This window comes from Cricetulus griseus, chromosome 4 (assembly GCF_003668045.3).
Source record: "Cricetulus griseus strain 17A/GY chromosome 4, alternate assembly CriGri-PICRH-1.0, whole genome shotgun sequence".
NCBI classification, from domain to species: domain Eukaryota; kingdom Metazoa; phylum Chordata; class Mammalia; order Rodentia; family Cricetidae; genus Cricetulus; species Cricetulus griseus.
Window position 1 is genome coordinate 186265853 of NC_048597.1, and position 18344 is coordinate 186284196.

Consider the following 18344-nt stretch of genomic DNA (forward strand, 5'->3'; position numbering starts at 1 on the left):
GAACACTTTCGGATGTGTCTTTCAGCCATTTTAGATTCCTCTATTGAGAATTGTCTATTTAGTTCTGTGCCCCACTTTTTAATTGCTTCTTGAGTTCTTTGTATATTTTGGAGATCAGCCCTCTGTCATATGTGGGGTTGGTGAATATCTTTTCCCAGTCTGTTTTGTCTTGCTGTGTCCTTTGCCTTATAGAAGCTTCTCAGTTTCAGGAGGTTCCATTTATCAATTGTTGATCTCAGTGTTTGGGCTACTGGTGTTATGTTCAGGAAGCAGTCTCCTGTACCAATTAATTCAAGGCTATTTCCCACTTTATCTTCTAATAGGTTTAGTGTGGCTGGGTTTATGTTGAGTGAGGTCTTTGATCCATTTTGACTTAAGTTTTGTGCAGGACAAAAGTCTTGAGTCTATCTGTAGTCTTCTACATGTCCGCATCCGGTTATGCCAGCACTGTTTGTTCAAGATGTTCTCTTTGTTCCATCGTATAAATTTGGATTGTTTTTCAAAAATCAGGTGTTCGTAGGTGTGTGGGTTAATATCAGGGTTTTCAACTCTATTCCATTGGTCTACCTGTCTATTTTTGTGCCAATACCAAGCTGTTTTCAGGACTATAGCTCTGGAATAGAGCTTAAAGTCAGGGATGGTGATGCCTCCAGAAGTTCCTCTATTGTACCGGATTGTTTTGGCTATCCTGGGTCTTTTGTTTCTCCATATAAAGTTGAGAATTGTTCTTTCAAGGTCTATGAAGAATTGTGTTGGGATTTTGATGGGGATTGCATTGAATCTGTAGATTGCTTTTGGCAAGATTGCCATTTTTACTGTGTTGATCCTACCTACCCAAGAACATGGGAGATCTTTCCATTTTCTGATATCTTCTTTAATTTCTTTCTTTAGAGAGTCAAAATTCTTATGGTATAGGTCTTTCACTTTTTTGGTTAGTGTTACCCAAGGTAATTTTATGTTGTTTGTGGCAATTGTAAAGGGTGATGTTTCTCTGATTTCTTTCTCCACCAATGTAGCCTCTCACCTGTTTCTTGACTCAGAGTAAAAACAGTGCTGTGACTGTGTTTCTTGATTTATACTAGGGTTTTAAAAATTTATTTATTTATTATTATTATGTATATGGGTATTTTGCCCGCATATGTGTATGATCACCACAGAGACTAGAAGAGGGCATTAGATCCTCTGTAACTGGAGTTGCAGATGTTTGTGAGCCACCATGTGTGTGCTGGAGCTCAAACTTAAGTCCCCTGCATGAGCAGTAAATGCTCTTAATTGGAGTCATCTCTCCAGCCCGTTTTGTATTTCTGAGTTTGTCAGACCAAACTAAATCTTCTAAAAATGGATCTTGTTATTGATACAGTTTTCTTTTTTATAGTTCTAACTCTGTTTTTCATCTTTTTTTTTTACAAGTTAAAATATTTGATGCTAGATTGTGTGTGAACATGCTGGTAAAAACTGGCCTACTTCAGAGATTTTTGAAGCATGATATTAAGAACAAGCACTGTTTTCTATGTTAGTGTGTGTGTGTGTGTGTGTGTGTGTGTGTGTGTGTGTGTGTGTGTGTGTTTATAAGGACTCTTCAGCCTTACCACCAAGTGTGTGTACCTCAGACTGTATTTGAAATGAATCTACAAATTCACCATTATTTGATTATTCCCACTAAAACCTAGTACTTTTCCTGACAGAGGGATACACTGAAGCATTCAAGTGTCTGGAGGAAACATAATTTTCATTCCTTGGATGGGACGTCAACCAGAGCCTTTCACCCTCAGACAGGGCTGCCTCTCCTTTCAAGTCCTGTAAGTTCCCTGAGTTCCCTTGTGCACAGCACCTACAGGCAGCTAGATGGCATGCTAGAAAGCACTTCAGCTAATGTTAAGCGAAACATTTCAAAGCCTGTGAAATCAATTTTCAGTTAGAAAACCTTGTGGGTTTTGATAGTACATTTAACAGCATATGATAATATGGGAAAGGACTATAAATTGAGCAAAAATAAAATATATTTCACTGGTATTAAAATTTTTCCTAAGTTCTTTGGCTGAACATTTTAATTGTTACTAAGTGTAAAAAAAATAAAAGGATTTAAAAAATACCTTAATGTTGATGGAATTTCATACAAATAGTTTTCTTCTCTTAATCTCAGTAAATATTGGCACCAGCAGCAGTATTATCTAGAAACTAGTACAAGTAGTCCCATAGTTTCAAGTGCAGTGGAAGGCTTGGGATGTTCAGAGACAACAGATCCATGCAGGAGGCCCTGGGTTCTGTCCCAGCACCAAATCAGAGCTATCCTGGGCTATAAAGTGAGACTTGTCTCCAAAAAGCAGGGGTATGTTTGAAAGAAGACATCTGGATATGAAATTATTCTCCTTGAAGTGTTCACACATACAAACATGCATGTATAAACCCATGCACCCATGCATGTGCGCGCGCGCACACACACACACACACACACACACACACACACACACACACACACACACACACTCCATATGGATAAACTAGTAGAGTGGAATCAGCTGAATGGAAGTTTAGTAGGTATGTAGAAGATATTTAGAAAGAACCTATCTTGACCGACAGAAAGGAAAGGAAATGGTAACCCTGAAAGGGCCGTAGATGACAAAGTGACACGCTCAGTGTGTCTGGCAAACGTCCAACCACAGACCAGGCAGAGCATGGAGAATGAAGTGAAGGAGGACAGAGCTTTTTTGAAGCGTGAGTTACACTGAGAATTGTACAGACAAGTCCTTATTTATTTGTTTTTGTTGGTTTGTTTCCTATGGTCTGGTTCTGGGACACAATTGAGTCAGAGACTTTTGCTGTGGTATTAAAGGGTTGAACCCATTTGAACAAGCACATGTTTGTTTGAGTTGGGGGTGGTTAGCGACTTTACTTTAAGGCAGGGTCTCCCAGAGTTGTCCATTCTGGCTCTGAGTGTTCTGTCCTCTTGCTTCAGCAACCTATGCAGTTTCCTGGGTTGCCAGGAAACTTCTAGCCGTAATTTCATGTGTTTCTTCTCAGATCAGTGCATCACAGATTTTTATACATATTTCATATTAATTCCAAAAACAAATCTAATTCTCATGCTGTATGTGACTACCTTTAATTTGCACTTAGAGCTTTCATTTTTAATGTATTTTGAGATAAGTGGCTTGTGAGAAATGTAATCTAGTGTGTGCTGGTGATTGAAAATTCAGAGCACTGTTTTTTATAGCCATTCTCTGTAAAGCATTACATTTCTTGGGAATGTTACAGTGGATAGGATGCCATCACTCTTCCTTTTAATTTAAGATCTAAGTGTTACAGACACACATCCCCCCCAAAGAACACAGATAAGTTTACAAATAAAAGTCCTGAGATAAAGAGGTGCTTCGGTAGGTACAGTGCTCACCTCATAAGCCTGAGGACCTGAGTTCATATCCTCAGTGCCAAACACAAAAGCGAGCACTACAGCCCATGTGTGTAGTGTCTATAGACCCAGTGATGGGGAGGCAGAGACGGAGGAGCTCTGGCACTTGCTTAACAGCCAGTCTAGGAGAATCAACAGCCCCATGTTCAATGAAACCCTGACTCAGAAAGTGAGGTAAAGAATGACTAAAGAAGATACCTGACATTGACCTCTGACCTCCACACATGTACACACCTGTAAACATATACTTGTACACACACACACACACAAACACACACAAACACACACACACACACAAAGAGAGAGAGAGAGAGAGAGAGAGAGAGAGAGAGAGAGAGAGAGAGAGAGAGAGAATCCTTTGTACAGGGATACCATGTAAACTTTAGTTTTGGGAAAAGCCTAGTTCCACTTAATGTAGTCCAAGTGCTTTTATGAGTATCTGGCTTTTTTCCCCTCTGAGCTCTACATTCGTACACATACAAAACAAAAAATATCACTTAAAACAATATACTTAACTTAAATTTTTTAGTGTTTTATTAATTTAAAACATAGCCCTTTAAAATATACAAATAATCATTTTGCCCTTAGGTTCCTCAAAGAAAAACACAATCAGGTTGCTTTGATCTGGACACATCACTGCTGCATCTGAGAAGCCTGTCCTCCAGAAGGTAATCACTCCGAGTATGTGTGTGTGCGTGTGTGTGTGTGCCAGTGAAACAGAATGGCGTAGCAGACATGCTAAGTCAGAAGTGTAGTAAGAAAAAAAAATATCCTGAAGAGACAGCATGATGGTTGAGAACACTGGCTGCTCTTGTAGAGACCCTGGTTCGATTCCCAGCACCCACATGGTGGCTTGCAACCATCTGCAACAGGATGGAATCTGACCTTCTTCTGGCCTCCATGGACACCAGGAACACATGGTGCACAGACATACATGCAGACAAAACACCCCGAGTGTAAATTTTATAAAAATTATTTTTTTTAATTAAAGAAAAAGGAAGTCTTATTTTCATAATGATGTTGCACACACACTTTAGGAAAGTAAAGAGTGAGACAGTGAGCCTCAATGTGTGCTTGTCACCATAATCAGAAACACATTGGTTTGAGGTTTTGTGTAGGTTTATTCATTTTTGATCCTTAACCTCTGGCTTCTAGCCCATATTGCCTCCCTCTTTTCTTCCTTCCTTCTTGGTCAGTGCTGAGATTTGGTGTAGGGCTTCATATGTAGTAGTTAAGCATTCTCCCACTGGGCTACACCTCCAGCCCTGTTATTACAGTTACAGAAATTTGCCTTTGAATACTTCTTTTCAGCTGAAAGTGAGATGGATGTAAAATTCTGAATATAATGCATTTCTGGTAGCTTCCACTATGTGATGTATTATAAATTATACCTTGAAACCTTTCAGTGAATTATGTATATACGTATGTATTCTTTACCAAATATTAGCAATATAATATTTAATCTGAAATTTCAACTACACATTTTGCATTTTAAAATTTGATAGCAATTTTATTATAGTAGTTTGAATGAACTTCTAATTATAATCAGCATCTAAATTATTTTGCAGATGTAAATAAGAAAATATTGCAGTTAATGTCTTTTTCTCTTTTTTTTTCTTTTTTTTAAATAGTTCTCGACCATGTCTGAATATTGAAGAGGACCCAGATGCTCATGAAAAGCCCTTTTTGAGTTCGAGTGCTCCCCCGATCACAAGTCTTAGTCTCCTAGGAAATTTTGAGGTAATGTTATTTTGAAACTATTTTAGGAGTTGAAGTGCCTCAGAATAGGACTAGGATATCAGTATGTCTTTAATATTCTTTCTGAGAAAGAAATAAATGATTAGACTTTTTTCAAAAGCCTTGAAATGACCCCTCAGTGCTCCTTCTCAAGGGTTATTCCCCACACACCATAATGTCCCCATAGATAATGTCACTTAAGCTTGTGTGAGGGGCTTGAGAACACCTGAAAACCTGCCCACTCAGAGTTGGTTCTTAGGCATGAGCACCAAGTGGGTAGACAGCTTTTCTGCTCTTTGAGTTCTATGCTATCATGTCTCTTCTAGTGCATAGTTTTAAATTTTTCAGTTAAACTAGACAAAACCCAGTATATTCTACAACAGCATTTTTTTTTTTTGAAAGAAGCAATCATTTTTCAACATGGCAAATGCTTAGCTTAGCTTTCTAACGCAACTTCTATATGTGGCTTGTTTTCAAGTTCTTTTTTTTTTTTTTTTTTTTTTTTTGGTTTTTTGAGACAGGGTTTCTCAGTGGCTTTGGAGGCTGCCCTGGAACTAGCTCTGTAAACCAGGCTGGTCTCGACCTCACAGAGATCTGCCTGCCTCTGCTTCCCTAGTATTGGGATTAAAGGCTTGCGCCATCAATGCCTGGCTGTTTTCAAGTTCTTCTTCTTTTTTTTTTAAGATTTTATTTATTTATTATGTATACAACAGTCTGCTTCCATGTATGTCTGCACACCAGAAGAGGGCATCAGTTCTCGTAATGGATGGCTGTGAGCCACCATGTGGTTGCTGTGAATTGAACTCAGGACCTCAGGAAGAGCAGTCAGTGTTCTTAACCTCTGAGCCATCTCTGCAGCCCTGTTTTCAAGTTCTTATAGCACCTTCCAGTGGGGGCTCTCAGGGCCCAATACCTTCTCTGGTAGAGCCCGTTTTCTTTCTTTCTTCCTTCCTTCCTTCCTTTCTTCCTTCCTTCCTTTCTTCCTTTCTTCTTCCTTTTTCTATTATGGTCTATTATATAACGTAGCCCAGGCTATCCTTGAACTCATAGAAGTCCTGTAGGCTCAGTGCTGAGATTACAGGTGTGAGTCACTGTGACAACCATCATTTTTCATTTTGAGACATGGTCTCTCTCTATCACCCAGACTAGCTTTGAACTTACTTTCTAGCACAGTCTGGCTCCCAAGTGGTTACTCAGAATACTCTTGCCTCAGCCTCCCAAATGTTGGGATTGTAGATGCATGCTAGTAGGAACTAGAAAACATAGTCAAGTATTTCCCTAAATAGAAAATGAAACTAAAGCTGGGCAGTGGTGGTGTATGCCTTTAATCCCAGCACTCTGGAGGCAGAGGTAGGTGGATGTCTGTGAGTTCAAGGCCAGCCTTGTCTATAAAGCCAGTTCCAGGACAGTCAGGGCTACACAGAGAAACCCTGTGTTGGGGAGGGAGAGGGTAGGGAGGAAGAGAGGGAGGAAGAGAGAGAGAAAGAGAGAATATTACTAACTTTTCTATCTTTTTAAAACACACCTCGTTATCTTCTCTTCCAGGAATCTGTTCTGAATTACCGTTTAGACCCCCTCGGCATAGTTGATGGCTTTACTGCCGAGGTAGGAGCCAGTGGTACTTTCTGCCCCACACACTTAACTCTGCCGGTGGAAGTGTCATTCTACAGTGTTTCGGATGATAATGCTCCCTCGCCTTACATGGCAAGTACTTTTTTAATTGTCCTTTTCTTCAAGAATCAGCTAACCCAGTAATTCACACCTTTGCTTCAGTCCTGTATTTGAAAGTGTGAAGCAATTCCTAAGAGAAAGCTAGAAACCCAACACAGATCATTAAGCCAAAATACTGCTCCACGACCTTTTTCTCAGCTGACTCAAATCACAGGAGACCTGTTTTGCATTTAAAAATGGTGCTGAAATTTTACTCATTTCTACATGATTTACTGATGACTGACACAGTCAGTCCAGCTTGCTAAGTTCACACAAATGCCCCAATGCTTACTATGTACTCTAATTCCAGGTGGCTGCCTTCTCACGTGGTTCTTATCTCAGTCAGACTTAGTAAGATCTGGGGACCTGTGGCTATCTGAGGCCCCTTCACCCCACCTTCTGTCTGGTTTATCTTTGGCCCAATCTTTTTTGATCCTGGAGTTCTACAGAGAGTGAGCTATTTTTGCTCACATTAGTGTCTTAGAGAAGAGGAAGAGAGCTTCTGGGAGCCTGAGGTCTTGTAAATTTACCTTTCCCATTTTCTACTTCAGTGGATTCTGGGTAAAATAAGTGTTACCCTGCAGAAGTACTTCTGAACACTGGAGTGTATATAAACGCTTCTTCAAGGAGAAGTTTGTAGTGATGGTGTAAAGTGAAGAGTCACACTAAGTCTCCCTAAGAGAAGCAGAAATTCACATAGACCTAGAACTCTGCACCGCTGACTTAGCACCTGCCCAATGGCTTCCTCTCTCCTGCCTTCAGGGCTTTGAAGAACATTAGTGACAATGTCTTTTGTTAAGCAAATAAAAGCTATGAAAAGGAATTTCTGCATACCTGAGAAGAGGAAATGCTGTACTTTTTAGGAACCTATATATGCACACCTTATAGTTGACCCAGTTTGTCAAGGAGGCTAGTTTAGGTTTACTGCATTTTTAGGGTGAAATTTTGGTCAAGATCCTGGCTAGTGTTTTATACTTTGACAGAAAATAATGGTCTGGGTGGGAAAGAAATCAGTGTTTCAAAATACATACAAACAGAAGACTTTGAATAATTACTGGAAAACTGGAAAAGGGATAAGTCAACCTACTGAATTAAATTGGCTCATCCTTTTAAGTATGCCTGCTTTCGTATCTCAGTAGGTTTGAGGCCAGGATGGGCTATGTAGTAAGTTCCAGAAGAGCTTTGGCTACAGAGGAGAACCTTGTCTTAAAAACCTAAAACAACTAAAAACCAATGCCTGCCCAGCTTTTCTGTGGCAGTGATCTTACACAACTATCTACCATATTCCCTTGTCTGTTACTTCGAGGTATGGGTTCCTTTCACTAGTGGTTCACTCCAAACCTTCCACCACAAACCTTTCCAAAATTTTGTTATTTCTATTTGGATAGTTTGGTCTTCTTTCAAAGAACTGATCATGTTTTGTTAGACAGGACTAATTATGTTAGATAGTCCAAATCCCAGACCATCATAAGTAATGCACCTTTACGTTACTCTAATCATTGTGTGACCTTTCCTCATACATTGAATGGTCCCCCAGAGGTAACATGTTAGGACACAACAGTCTTTGTGGTGGGATTTTCTGTCAAACAATTCTTTAAAAATTAATTCTTCATGTTGGAGTCAGCCGTAAGAATGTTCTCCAGGAACTACACCACAACACTCAGCTGTTCAGAAACTGTGTCCAAGAAACTATCTGTCACAGCGGTGAAGTCAGGCTAGGCCTTGTGTTATGGACTCATGACTGGCCAGGTGCATCTTCCTCCTGTTAGTAATTGATCAAGTCAAGGACTGCTGCTCTTAGTTTTCCATCTGCCGTTCCATCTTAGTTTTTGTTGTTGTTTGTTTTGTTTTTTGACATGGGGTCCATGTTGGCTAGTCTGACCTCAAAGTCTATGTAGTTGAGGCTGGCTTTGAACTCCTGGTCTTCCTGCCTCTACATCCCAAGTGCTGGGGTTACTTATGTGTCATCACACCCAGCAATTCATATTTTTAATTACACAATAATTCGAGGGTGTGTGTGTGTGTGTGTGTGTGTTAGGAATCTGTCAAATTTATATCATCTTAACCTTACTGGTAAAAAATGCCAGAGGAGATTGTTTCTTTATATTAAATATGGTAGCTTTTCTTAAGTGAAAATATTAATGACCTGTCCTATGAAATAAATCAAGTAATATTAATCAAATCCTTGTATTTTTATGTAATTCCTAACTGTCCAGTGCTTCTGCTGGTTTTATATCCTTAGACATTGTTATTTGGAGGCTAGAGTGAAGGCTTAACAGTTAAGAACACTGGCTGCTCTTCCAGAAGACCCAAGTTTGGTTCCCAGCACCCACCTTAGGCAGCTCACAACTATCCCTGATGCTAGTTCCAGAGGATCCAACACCCTCTTTTGGCCTCCAAGGGTACTGTACTCATATGCACCCACCCACATAAATACACGGAATTAAAAAGAAGAAAAAAAATGGTTGTATTGGAGTGCTGCACTAAACTTAAAAAACCTTTAAAAAATCTTTGATCACTGTCAGCCTAATCACATGATAGTTATGTTCTAGAAACTATCAGAATTGTGTAAAAGAAGGAAATACAGTGACAGTAGTAGTTCCCACTGTCCTGGCTTTCTCCTTCTTGTGTTGGAAGGTTGTGAAGGAGGACAGTAACTCCTGTCACTACCAGTGTGCTTATAAAAGTAGCTGTCATTTTGATATGCTTTACTAGAACTAGAAAGAAGAGTGTCTTTTTCATGTAACTGTCCACACTCTTGTTCCTGAAAATTGGTGAGCATATGCCTCAATGAGTGCTGAGTACACTGGGAGGAAATACTGTTGTATTATGGAGGCCTAAATCTAATGCCCGTGCTCTCCATGTGGAGTTAGGATCATATGTCAGAAAATGGCTTTCTCTCCACCTTGGTTCACTCCTTTTTACTCCCAACCCAGGTCTAGTTTCCAAACCCAACAAAGATGTCACCTAGCGTAACAGTCCTGTGTTATATTTACCTTATGATTTCTAGTTACAATATAGTATAGAATCATTAACTGTGTAGAGCACACACTTATTCTACTTGCCTGCCTTAACTACTGGAAGGAAAAGAATCACCCCAGAAAGTAGACAGGGTCACCTGTGGCCATAATGGTCACTCTGATTATTGAGAAGCTTTTGCTAAGCTGTGAACTTACTTTCTTTACATTTATTGCTTTCTTCCCTGTTGTTTGGACTTTGCAGAAAAACTGCCTATGCTTATGGTTCAGGTTTTCTTAAACTTGGTTTACAAATGATATCATCAGGAAAGTCCTGTAGAAAGGCAGGTTTGGTTTGCCTGGAGAGTGGCCAGGCAAACTGCTTTTCTAGCAAAGTCACCGTGTGTGCTGCTGCTCTGAGCATCAGACTAAGTGGAGGACCTCATTGTCTCCTTTTAGATGCACCTAGTGAATGACTGTGATTCACCTTTCACCTCTCTGCAGATCTTAGATCTCAGACATTCAGGCTCTGGTTTAGAGCCAGTTCAAAGTCTTAGATTCCTTAACAAGTAAACCGCTTAAAGGCATATACCCTGGGTATCCCAGCACTGGAGAGGCTAAGGAAAGGGGGTTTTCATCAGTTCCAGCCCAGTCTTGGCTATATAACAAGGCTTTGTGTAAACCAATAAGCAAACCAAAAGAAATAGAAATAAGTTGGACATGGTGTCGCACACAGTGTAATCTAGCATGTGGGAAGCAGAAGCAAGAGGATCTGGAGTTCAGGGCCAGCCTCTGCAGCATAGTATGTCTGAAACCAGCCTGGACTATGTGTGACCCTGTGTCAAAAAAAAAATGGAGAAATATACACATTCAAAGCACCTTAACAAAGATCCATATTAAGCCACAGCATGATGCAGCGACTTCTGAAGTAGCATTTCCTCTCAGAAAAGGGAGTTATATGGCTTTTGCACAGAGCAAGCAGCCTGGTGTTGCTGGTAGACCTTCATTTTTCACCTTTGCTTTAAACACCTCTTCTGGAAATTCTCAACTGTTGTCTTAGTTTTTTTCTTTTCTCTGTCATTAGAAACTCATATGTGTAAGGTGACTCCCTGGCTGAAGAATTCCTCCTTTAATTGTGGTCCAAAATAATACTTTGTATACTCATTATTTTTCCATACTCCAAGACCAATCATTTCTTTGCTTCTTCATTCCCCCTCTCCTCTTAGATAATTGAACAAAGCCTGTAGCCTGGCTTGATTTCCTTATAGCCTGGAAACCTGACCCTCAGTCTGTGTCTCAGTGGCAATTCCCAGCAGTGTTGCCTTACGTAATGCTGTATGCTACTTGTTGCAACATGTCCAGAAAGAGCAGCAGTGAATAGTTTCTTTAGAAAGGGTAGCCTCACTGTTCATACTCACAGACTGTGCAATTTGAATGTTTTCCCATAGAAATATGTCACTGAAATTGTAATAACATGTTGTGCTCTTAATTTCACCTTTTATATACACATGCACTTAATTTGTCTTCTTTTGTTTCAAGGGTGTGATTACTTTAGAGTCCCTTGGTAAAAGGGGTTATCGAGTACCTCCTTCAGGAACGATACAAGTGGTATGTGTTTTATAGCCTACAATTGCAATAATCATTCTCTCACACACATATAGAACTTAGCCCTTTCTCCTGCTACTGCTGCTGCAACAACTTTGGTAAGTAACAGTGGGCTGCAGCTCTGTTTGGAGTTGCCATGCTCTGCCCCAGGAATGACCATTTTGGGGACCTCCATTAAAGGAAAAGATTAATAAGCTAATAGAGGTGAATGCTTTAGACAAATAATATGGACCATTTACATGACTTAAACTGACCTGTTTTCATTATAATTATATCCTGACCAGTGCCTTCTATTAAATATTAAGGCATATTGAGATTGACCTACTATTTTGAGGAGATCCCAAAATATTAATATTCTTTGATAGGAAACTTTGAGAAACGAGGTATTATTACTAGTGTAATGATTTCTAAAACTGACCCAGTGCAATCTGATGGGGCCAGAGCAGAGAAGGTGACATTCCTTCATCTGTATGTTCATCTAATTTGGGTTCAGGATACCCCTTATAACCAGGGCAGACCTGATCTATGTTATCTTTCTGTCTGACCCAGGATAACACTTCAGGTCCTCAGTCTGCTCCAGATTTTGCAGACTGGAAGAGTCTGGCTGAGGCTGGCTGCTTGCACTCAGCCTCTGTTCTAGCCCAACGGGCTCCCTGAGCCCTGTGACCTCAGGGAGTCAGCACTTTGTCAGTCTGGTCACACCTTATCTCCTCTGTCTCAGTGTTATGTGGAGCCTGTGCATTTATTTATCTGGCATCTCACAGGGGTGGGACAGTAGTGAGCAATATGCATGTGTACCACATATTAAGATGTGATCTCTCTATCCCAGACACTTTTCAAAGGTAAAGCGGGAAAGCTTCTGTTATCTAGCCCCGGACTGTGGAACCCATGAGGGAGTGTGGATCACTGGAGAGCTAGCTGGGAGCTTCCCTAGTAATAAGACATTAACTCAGAAAGAGAAGTCCACCTCTGAGTGGTCCATTTTAAGCAGGATTTTATTTCTTACATGGTTTGAAATCCTGGGTCTGCTTGTGCTTGTTGAATGTATCAGCCTTGATCTTAGCACGTGCTAGGTTGTAAACTTGGATCATAATGTTGATATATTTCTCATTTTGATTCAGTGAGTGATGTCCAGTCCCTGGGATGAGCTTCTGAAAGCATGGCACCAAGTTACCGATTGATGTGTTGGTAATTTGGTTAAAGTCAGTTCAGCAGCTTGGGTTTTTATTTTAAATTGTGTATTTAAAAATCATTCATAGCCAAGAACAATTGAACTACTTCAGTCTTCTCTGAGAATACATATTTTGATCTATAATGATACCAATGATTTGTAAAGCCTGATCATTTGTGAATGATTCTGAGTGAGAAAACATAGTGTTGTTATAGACTTTGGATCTAATGAAAATGAGCTTTTATTTCCTGACCCTGAAACATTTTCAATAGAAAAGTCTCCCCTTGAACATTTATAGCAGTTTTACAGTAAGTAGTTTAAAACAGCCACTTTAAAATTCTAGCTTTACTGAACTTGTAGTTTTATTTTTAAAATTCTAATCCATTAAAATAATAAGAAAAATTAAAATCTGCCTTGAGAATTTGTGGTTGATATAACCAGTGGAGCTAATATTTGAAATGGTAGAACCTAGAATATTCTAGCACAAAATACACGATAAAGAGTGTATTATATGTAAATTCACAGAACAGTTTCTGAAAATCTGAACAATGAGAAAAATGTATGTGATGTTTTATTAATATGAAATTTATGACTAAAGATTTTGACTTATTACAGGACTTTATCTTATTGTGACATAAGAAATAAAGTTGAATCTTTGGTCTTTGAAAGAATTTTGAGTATTTCTTTGTGAACTTTTGAAATGTTAATGTTAGCCTCTGAAATGGAACTTATCCAGTGGGATTAAATTACTAAACAGCCTGTTTAATTACTGGCACGGTGTTCTGAGTCATATAAAAGAATCATCATTGTGAAGAGTAACCCCTCTGTTGTTTCTTCAGACCTTATTCAATCCTAATAAGACTGTGGTGAAGATGTTTGTTGTGATGTATGACCTACGAGGTATGCCAGCCAATCATCAGACATTCCTGCGCCAGAGGACGTTCTCTGTTCCTGTTAAACAAGAAATGAAGAGAAGTATTAATAAAGAGAACGTCCAGCACACAGCACAGTTATTACGCTACCTCATACATCTGAGGTAATGTGTCAAATTAATAGGAAAATGCCTCACGTCAGGACAATTTAACATGATTCCACTTGTTATGTAAGGGAACTTTTTGACTGACTGGACCAGTATCGTGTACTCTGCTCATGGGGCCTCTTGACAACATGCCAATGTGGAGAATGTATGGCCTTTGTTCTTACCACCCCTGCTGCTTATTGAAATCAGGGGCTCACACTTGTAACTGTTAAATGGGAAATACTAAGTCAGAATGAAGCCAGATATTTGAGGCATTATGTTTTTAAACCAGTGATGTTGATAGAAACTTAATCTGAGCCCTCAGCCTAGTTTGCATTTAGCAGCAGGCATCTAGGAAAGTGACAAAGCTGGCTATGGAGCGTTTTACCTGTAATCCAGAATCTGGGTGGTAGAGGCATCAGGATACTTTACGTCTTCTAAATCAGCAATATACTTTACACTCAGCACAGTCAATTTGAAGCCGTCCCATTTCAGGTGACTGTTAGCCACGTGTCGCTAGTGGCTATATTGGACAGAGGAGTTCTGAAATTTGACTCAGTCACTCCCTGACCGTTTCCTTCAGGGCATGCTTCTAGACATCTGGGAGGTAACAGTGCTGGACACATTGCAGAGGTGCCTTACCCTCCAAGTTCCTGTTTAACTTGGGGCTCTAGGTTGTGTAACAGCTTTGTTGTTTGTTGTCTTTCTGGTCCATTTTGCCAACACCCCTAAATTCTGTTTTAATCCCCCCAATCCCCGTGTAGCCCTGAGCTACATGGAGCAAATCAAAACTAAGAGTCATCAGCCTGTTCCTGTAACTATAGAACATTCTCAACCACATCAGTGATTGTCTCTCTAATGTAAGGAGCCCTGTGGGTCCCAGCTGTCCTTCAGTGTGTAACCACCATGCTGCAACTTGGGTAGGGAGTGAGCTAGACATGTAGGCTCCATACCTGAAGACGTGGCCAACTGTTCCTCTTAGAACACTGCTTGGTGGGCTTCTCCACCTGTTGTTCTGTACCCAAAAGGCAATGTGTTATACTCAGCCCTGGCAATGCCTGACAAGAGCATCACGCTACCTAAACTATGAGTATGAAAATCTGTCTACAAAACACAAACTTGGAAAACGTTTTCAAAAGAAGAAACATGGGCCAGAGAGTTATAACCCATGTGGTACAAGAACCAACTCCAACAAGTTGTCCTCTGAACTTTACTTGCATGGTGGCAAGTACCTCCTTCCTCACACACAGATTTTTTTTTTTTAATGTAAAGAACTTTAAGTACATATAAATGTTTCTAGATATAGTTAAACTAAGCACTTGGGGAGACAGAGGCAGGAGGACTGACTGCTGTGAGTTCAAGGTCATCCTAGACTATCTAGTGAATGCCATGTAAGCCTGGATTACAAAGTGATATCCTGGTGCAAGAAACTTAAAAAACAAACAAATGATAAGATATGTGTAATGAAATAGGAAAAAGTAAAAGGAGACGTGTAATGAAGTAACATACTATAGCTATTCTGAGTGGTGGGCAGTGCTGCTCACTGAGAGAGTCTGCCTAGTTTGAGGAAGGCCCAGGATTTGATTTTCAGTGCTACAAAAGTAAATAATAATAATTACAGTAGTAACAAGCCAAGTCTGGTGATGTAGGCAGTGGTTTTAGCAGTTTGGGGGGCTGAGGAGGGAGGATCCCACATTCAGCTCTGCCTGGGCTACAGTCAAGACCTATCAAGACCAGCCTTGGCAGCGTAGTGAGACCTTGCCTCAGAATCAAAAGAAAAAGAGGGCTGAAGATCCAGCTTATTGGTAGAGTACTTTCCTGGTACATATAAGGCTCAGGGTTCATCCCCAAGTAACCCAAAATCAGTCAGTTAAGCTCCCAGCCCAGTAGGAAAGACTCAGTTCTCTGATTCAGCTTCCATTTCAGCATTCTCTTGTTGTCTTCTGTTTGATTGTTTGGTAGTATTTGTTTATGGCATTGGCGATCAAACCTACAGCCTGGTACGTGTCGCTAAGTTGCATTGCTGGCCTCTTGAGGTTTAACAGCTTTAGCATGTGTAACAACATTCACCCAAAATCAGCGACTTCCCCTTTCAGTCTTCACATAATACTCAGAAGTTCTACAAAGCCTAACAGGAAAAATGGCATCTTCCCCAAAACTTCTCAAGGTGAAAACCTAAGGGGGGAGAAGTTAGCCAGCCAGTGAGGTCCACCCTGATATGTCCTCACACCATGCCTTTCCATTGGTTTTAGAGTGAAGTCCACAAACACAGACCATTTCTGCTATGCTAAGCAAACTAGGAGAAATTAGCACTGCATGGTATCCCCTGGGGGAAGGTTAGTGGGAGACAGAAACAGCTCCATGCCAACTTTTGATAGCCCCTTTTCATTTCACCACTAACTTTGTCATTACTTCTAGTGGCGTTTAGGTTTGATGGTTTAATTTAACCAACTGCTAAGAATAGCAGTGATTGTCCCAGAACCTGAAGCTTGCCTGGCATAGTGCATATGTAATACTAGCAGCACTAAGGGAGCTAAGGCAGGAAGATTACTAAAAGTTCAAGGCCAGCCTTTATTATATAGTGAGTTCCAGGGCAGCCTGAGTGTAGTGTGAGACCCAGTATCAAAACAAAAACTACAGACTGGGGGTTTAGAGTCATTTCAAAGAGGGAACCTCAACTGAGAAAATGCCTCCACCATCTTGGCCTGTGGACAAGCCTATGATGCATTTCCTGATAGATAGATGGAAATTCATGTGGGAGGGCCCAGCTCATTGTGGGAAGTGCTAACCCTGGGCTGATGTTCTGGGGACTATAAGGAAGCAGGAGGAGCAAGCCAGTAAGGAGTGCTCCCCCATGGCCTCTGCTTCAGTTTCTGCCTCTATGTCCCTACCCTGCCTTCCCTGGATGATAGTCTACAAGTTGTAAGATGAAGTAAACCCTTTTCCTCCCCAAGTTGTTTGTGGTCATGGAGTTTTATTCACAGCATCAGAAACCCTAACTAAGCTACTAGACTAGCCATTCAGTGAGCTCTGGGGTCAGTGACAGATAAGTCCTTGCCTCATAAATGAAGTGGAGAACTACTGAGCAAGAGACCAGTATCAACTTTGACCTTCACATTCACACACACACACACACACACACACACAAACCCACCCGCCCAATGGGAATGTTCATATATGCACAAATACTTGAATCTTGTCAGTTTTCTTTTGTATTGCTTTGAAACACAGTTGCATATTATAATCCAGACTGGTTTGTAACTCAAATATGTAGTCCATGATGGCCTCAAACATAGCAGTCCTCTTGTCTCAGCCTACTGAGTGGTGGATTACAGGTATAAGCAATCATATCCAGAGAAAACTTTTAATAATCATCAGGTATGGAATCCATTTTAATCTACCCTAATGAATGTGTCTGTGTGTCTAGAATATGCCTGACCACAAAGCCCAGGGCATAATCATATAATTGGCTGGTGTCGGTGGAAATGTGATACCTTAGATGAGGAAAGTGCCTGTGCATCAGAGAGGAGCCTTGAAGTTGAAACCCAGACTCCCAGAAGAAAGCAGCCTTGGCCCCATTACAGAACAGGAGTGCAGTTTTGGGAATGATGAATCAGGAGTGTGGTTTTGACAGTTCACACCCTAAATAAGGAAGGAAAGAGTTAATCTAGTAGCACAGCAAGACTGACTCTCCCTGCTTTCACATTAATGATTAGGTTTACTTGTTTTAAAGACTCATTCCCTAACATTGTTATTGTCGCTTTCTTTGTATTTACTTAGGTTCCAGAGTTCTAAATCTGGAAAGATCTACCTCCATAGAGATGTACGGCTCCTGTTCTCTAGAAAGTCCATGGAGGTTGATAGCGGCGCTGCGTATGAACTCAAATCTTACACTGAATCGCCAACAAATCCTCAGTTTTCACCAAGATGTTGATGGGGGTGGGAGGGGCAATTTAAGGTTATTTGCTCAGTGCCCAGGCTTGAACGTAAGCATTCACAGAATGGAGTTCATCAAATCAGAGCCAGGGGAGTGGCCCTCCCCTGCTGTCCTGGACCAGACTTTATTAATGGACCCCTGAAAATGAGATCCATGACTCCAAGTGGACTGGAAGCAGCCGTGTCTTCACCCTTTTCATACTGTTGAAACCACTTCATTGGACAGTTGCAATAGCAAAATCCCCAGTTAGATTAGTGTTTACACATTTTATTTCTGTTATTTAATATTTAATGTTTTCCTTAATACTCAAGTGATGTTTGTCTCTAGTGTTCTAATGTAGCACAATCCTCTGTAAAATCATACTATGTATTTTTGACATTAATGTTGAAATCTGAAATATATGCACAAGTCTTTAATTCTGTGTGGTGTGTTTTAAGTGCTATTCATTTAAGCTACTGAAGATGAGAATGGAATGTTGGGCTTCTTTAAGATTAATGCACTATGCAAGCATGTATGCTTTTTATATCTCTCCAGGTTAGTTTTTATAACACTTACCCTGGGGCTGTCCCTGGAGTAATATGCTGTCCTTGGTGCAGTCAGACAAAGCTGCTCTGTTCCCCTGGCAAGCTCTCAGCCTCACGCCTGTTCTCATTCCTCCTTAGGTCCTCCCCCCAAAATGTTCTATTTTTCCTGAATCACTACTGTAGAGGTTTTACTTTAAATTGCTGTCCCATGCTAGATGATTTTCTCACACTTTTAAAAAGAATATGTACTTTGAAAACAAATTAATATTTATATTG

General features: G+C 40.4%; 1 protein-coding gene across 2 annotated transcripts in view; it reads left to right on the plus strand.

The window, feature by feature from the left end:
* The window catches only part of Fam214a (family with sequence similarity 214 member A), a 79341-nt gene extending 61376 nt beyond the window's left edge, over positions 1-17965 (plus strand). Inside the window, exons 7-13 of one of the 2 annotated variants that reach the window (XM_027411155.2) lie at positions 1686-1799; positions 3998-4077; positions 5041-5149; positions 6692-6850; positions 11353-11421; positions 13429-13625; positions 17388-17965. In XM_027411155.2, coding sequence (XP_027266956.1) covers positions 1686-1799; positions 3998-4077; positions 5041-5149; positions 6692-6850; positions 11353-11421; positions 13429-13625; positions 17388-17541 — 882 coding nt within the window. In that variant the 3' untranslated portion in view covers positions 17542-17965. Of the gene's footprint in view, positions 1-1685; positions 1800-3997; positions 4078-5040; positions 5150-6691; positions 6851-11352; positions 11517-13428; positions 13626-17387 lie in introns of those variants that run through there. The other variant, XR_004769641.1, reaches the window with a different exon arrangement.
* The last annotated feature ends 379 nt before the right edge of the window (positions 17966-18344 follow it).